The sequence below is a fragment of the Penaeus japonicus genome, unplaced genomic scaffold (assembly GCF_977035675.1).
Source record: "Penaeus japonicus unplaced genomic scaffold, GWHDUDI00000001_assembly GWHDUDI00000036, whole genome shotgun sequence".
Lineage (NCBI taxonomy): Eukaryota > Metazoa > Arthropoda > Malacostraca > Decapoda > Penaeidae > Penaeus > Penaeus japonicus.
Window position 1 is genome coordinate 17,988,670 of NW_028234438.1, and position 5,000 is coordinate 17,993,669.

General features: G+C 35.0%; 1 protein-coding gene across 2 annotated transcripts in view; it reads left to right on the forward strand.

Annotated features, from left to right (window-relative positions):
• Positions 1 to 5,000, forward strand: part of pigeon (gamma-secretase activating protein pigeon) — a 21,472-nt gene that overhangs the window by 15,031 nt on the left and 1,441 nt on the right. For both annotated transcript variants that reach the window (XM_043017331.2, XM_086531625.1), the window contains 4 exons: positions 309 to 479; positions 3,011 to 3,112; positions 3,406 to 3,488; positions 4,581 to 4,795. In XM_043017331.2, coding sequence (XP_042873265.1) covers positions 309 to 479; positions 3,011 to 3,112; positions 3,406 to 3,488; positions 4,581 to 4,795 — 571 coding nt within the window. The remainder of the gene's footprint in view (positions 1 to 308; positions 480 to 3,010; positions 3,113 to 3,405; positions 3,489 to 4,580; positions 4,796 to 5,000) is intronic.

A 5,000-nucleotide genomic window follows, 5' to 3' on the forward strand; every position in this document is an offset into this window, starting at 1 on the left:
CTGCGATTTGAATCTCAAAGAAACAAAATTGAAATGGGATATGTGAATATATTAGATAATGGTAAGTTTCACTTCACTTACACTAGCCTATTTTGTGAAAATAATATATATATATATTCTCTCTCTCTCTCTCTCTCTCTCTCTCTCTCTCTCTCTCTCTCTCTCTCTCTCTCTCTCTCTCTCTCTCTCTCTCTCTCTCTCTCTCTCTCTCTCTCTCTCTCTCTCTCTCTCTCTCTCTCTCTCTCTCTCTCTCTCTCTCTCTTAAAAAAACACCTAATCAATTACTTTTTAAATCTTTTGCTCTCCAGCCCGAGGCACTGTCTCAAGGCAGTACTCCAGTGTCACCCGCCAGTCCCCTTGTTGGAGGTCTCACCATCACTTCCTTAGGGTTGACACTTGCGCACCTGATGTTCGACCCTCTGCCCTTCAATGAGGCAGAAAACACCACGTCCTCGAAACTGGAACATCTCCTGTCTGTGGTGCGTGAAAGTTGATTTTTGAGTGTAATCTTTAACCTTAGAATGCTAGACTTGTTTTCGTGTAACACCAGCACTAACTAAACTCAGGTATTTTATATCAATTTTGGGAAATGAATGAAATATGGTAAGTATGAAAATTTATGAACATGAATTGTAACACAGTAACTAAAGGGATCTTGGTAGAAATTAATTTTAGATGAAAAAGTTTGAACACACCAAAAATCTGAAACACACCAAAATCTGGACCGATTTCTATAAAATTAGACAGGACCCTCCCAGGTATGTGGTCTTTACTCCTAAGGGGCCTCTAGCTCACAGTTCATGCACAACCTGTAGGGAAGAGATGTGAAAAAGACCCTTTTTTGAGTACACAAAAATTAGTGATTTAAAACTATGAAAGGTTTTAAGCTTATGATTTTGTTTGAAAAGGAGAACAAGTGATATGTGTTGACTACTCACAACAAAATGATTGTTAAATATATTTTTGGAACATTCAAACTTACCTTAGATAACAGAGTAGTGGTGGGGGCAGACAGGCAGACAGCACCCATTTCTAATAACTTCCTATTCAAATCTACTTGGGTTATGATGGGTGCCATTTGTAAACTATGATCACCTAACTTCAATCACCATTTTCTGTGGGTGTTGCCTTGCCTCCTTGCAGCAGGGAGTGCCATGCAAGAATTAAGAGGCAAGTTGTAGCAGGTACTGGGGCATGATGTAACATTGCAGAACAAGCAGTAAGCTGTGCATTAAATGTTTTTTGTAATTAAATGTACTGAAAATCACTCCATGACATACTACCAGTTTGCACCGAATATAGGAATTATGTCAGCATAAGTAATGCTCTGTCTAGGCATTTTATCAATGGATGAAAAACAATAGGAAAATATTAGAAATGAACATATGCTTTTTGGGATTGAAGGTCATCCTCTGTTACAATTACCCACAGGCTGAATATATAGTATGAAGAAGCATAGTCTTAAAAAAATACCCATGAGTATTGGGAGTGGGAATCCACACCATCAATAAAGTGTTCAGAATTCTAAAAAAAAATCTTTTGTTTATACAAATGAAGGTAACCATGCTGATGATTATGTCAACTTGATAAGCATGAATAAAGGTCTCAGTTTAGGTACAGGAGTAAACAAAAAGCTTCCTTCAAACAGACTCCATCACGGCACTAGTTATTATCACTTGTACTTTTACATATATTTACAGAAAATAGAAAAATTTATAACTTCCTTATCCTTTATAAGCCTCAAATATACTACATAATTAATCTACTATACTTTATTTATAGTGTTTGATAAAATTTATTTCTTGGACAAAGGAATGATATTAGCAGATGAATTGACAAAGAAAACACATAAGGGGCATCATGTTCAATTCAACCAAGTCCAATATTTCACATCACTTGCTTAACCCATTGGTCGCGGTATTAAAAAAAAGGTCTGTGCAGTAGGATGGCTGTTTTAAATGTCTGGCATGATGCCATCAGCGTCTATGACCGACTCTGCCTTTGCAGCAAATCATGCCATCCGCTGCTAATGGGTTAAAAGATAGTTCATACCAAGAAGAAATAGAGCTGCAACCTAAATTAAAGGCAGCAACTAGACATTCATTCATACAACAACGGATGACCAGAGCACACTTAACCCATTCCCGACGGGGGATTTCTAGCCTAGAATGTCCAAATGCCAGGGCGTTCGAATTATTAGGCCTAAATCAATTGAATGGCTGGCACAATACTGTGCCGCCCGGCAACTGGGCTTTTGAATGCGCGGTACACATGCTGTACCACCCGTCCTGTGTGGGTTAAGAAATTCTCATGGTACTCTATAAATCACAAAAAGGAAATTGCCAGAAAACCTTTTTGTGCTATTTATGAAGATGTACATGTATTTTAGATACACAAGTTTGAAATCTCCATCTGGCAGGAAGACATGATATGTTAGTGTGACATGATATGAAATCTCTCTTTGACAAATGCTGTATGTCACAATCACCCCTGATTACAGAAATTGCCAGATGTTACGGTTATTGGGTTATTATCCTATGAGCAATACCCAATTACAACTTGTCTGTGTACTTTTAGCCCCAGTCTGCCCTATAATATATATATATATATATATATATATATATATATATATATATATATATGTATATATATATATATATATATTACACATATATATATATATAATATATAATATATATATATATATATATATACACAATATATATATATATATATATATATATATATATTATATATATATATATATATATATACACAATATATATATATATATATATATATATATATATATATATATATATATATATATATATGTATATATATATATATATTAACATATGTATATTTATTTGTATGTACATATATACACATAATTTTTTTGTGACTTAGATAGCTTTTTTCTCAAGGAAGTTGTAATTATTTGCCTTTTTTTTAAGCATTCCTATATTTTCTTAATAGTAATAAATAACAGACTAATTTATCATTTCAGAACTTGAGGGAATTAAGTATGTACTGCCTGAAGCATTTTCCTCATGAATCTCCCATGAGGGTCCATGCAGTTGCTAGCAAATATGTGTGTACTCAGCTTCAGGTAAGTCAGCATTTTTGCTTATAAAAGTTTTGAATGCCAAGGAAACTATGATTGAAAAGATTTTGACATTTTTTTTTCATTGGTCTTTGACTCTAGTTGTGGTGGGAGCCAGTCCTAAGAATCATGTTATACCTAGAATATCAGTATGTTACTTCAGCATTTTTGTGTTTATTAGATATTTTTAAAATCACAAAGGAGAAAATGGTTGTCAAGTATATAAAGTATCTGACATTTGGAAAGATGATGAAGGTCAATGTTATAGTAATTTCTTTCAACTTTCCAATGTGTTTCAGGTGTCACGAAGACTTTGTTCAATCCTGTGTTCATCTCAGACGCTTGTACCTACAGAGAAGAGTGAAAAAGGTTTTACTTTCATGTAAGTTACCTAATTTAAGAATACATGGAATATATTATTAAATGTTACAGTTACAAGCCTTTTACTCTTTAAGAATGTGTTTACTTTAATTGACATACGATTGGCATATGAACTTGTTTTAAAGACTTTTATTTAACTTCTTTTAAATTCTTATGAGACAAATATCATTTCATTCGTGTCTATTAACCTACTGCGAATAGGGGATAGATTCGCTTGCCCAGTCTCCAGAATTTTATTTCAAAGTGAGGCGATGTCACGCAACATACCTTGACTTTTCCCACTCTCATTTAGTCACTCATTGTAAAGCTAGAACCATTTTTGTGTTTTAATTTTTATGTGTTTTACTGCATTTAGAGACATATTACTGTCATATCACAGGTTCTGTCAATGTTGGTTGACTAAAAGAGTAATTTAGAGTCCATATCAGCTCATCATTTTCTTTATACTCAGTGTTATAGAAGTATTGCTATGGGAGGACAAAAAGCAACTATATTTTTTGTATTTATGTATTGTCATGAATGAATACGAAACATAAGCATCCACAGTGAAGATAACATGAAACGATAGGGAAGAGGAAGGATACTTGTGCTTATGTCCGTGAGTGCCACAATGAAAGGCATCCCTACTGGCACAGGGGCATATTATAGACATTAGGCATGGTTTGAATCTCCTTCCTCTTCCCTTTATACCTGCACATCCTTCATCTGCAATACTTTAGAGCATTAGTTCGTCAACTTGCTGTGCGCCATCACTCTCTAAAGATAGTGCTTGCTAGAGACCGTAGATGGGTGCCATTCAAGGCTCTCTCTCCTGCTGGTGCTGGAAGAACGTTCTAGGTTAGGGGTGTGAGATGAAATCCATTTTGCTTAGATTACAACAATTATAGTAATTATGACTGCAATTGTCATCATCACTCACACAATACTCATTGCACACTAAAATAACACAGTGATGCAAAATCCTGGAACGTCATGTACGTCAAGCCAGAGCTCCTGCGTCATGTATGTCATGACACCTGTACGCAATGGGTTAAGCATTAATGTTTTATTATTTGTAGCCCCCCCAAAAAAACAGTTCCATATTCTATTGCAGTGAACAGTTAGAAGATGCTGTTGCTACGCGTTTGTTTACCCTTCTGGAGCGCTACCACTCTGCAACGGAGGCTGTGGCATTCCCACTACCTCAAGGATACAATTCATTTTTGGCCTATCTTGCACATCGCTGCTTGCCACACCTGGTGTTCATGCAGTATGTGCAACGTGGTGTATTGCAGCTGAACGTGGATGTCTTGCGTGAGATCGTGTATGGTAAGTGAAGTTAGGGCGAGATTCTGTGGACCATTTGGTAAATCATGTTCCTTATGATAATGACCAGGATGATAATTGAATTCATTTCATGATTTTGAACTTCATTATCATTACCATTAGATTATTATATTATTATTATATTATTATTATTACATTATCATTATTACATTATCATTATTACATTATCGTTATCATTATTATCATC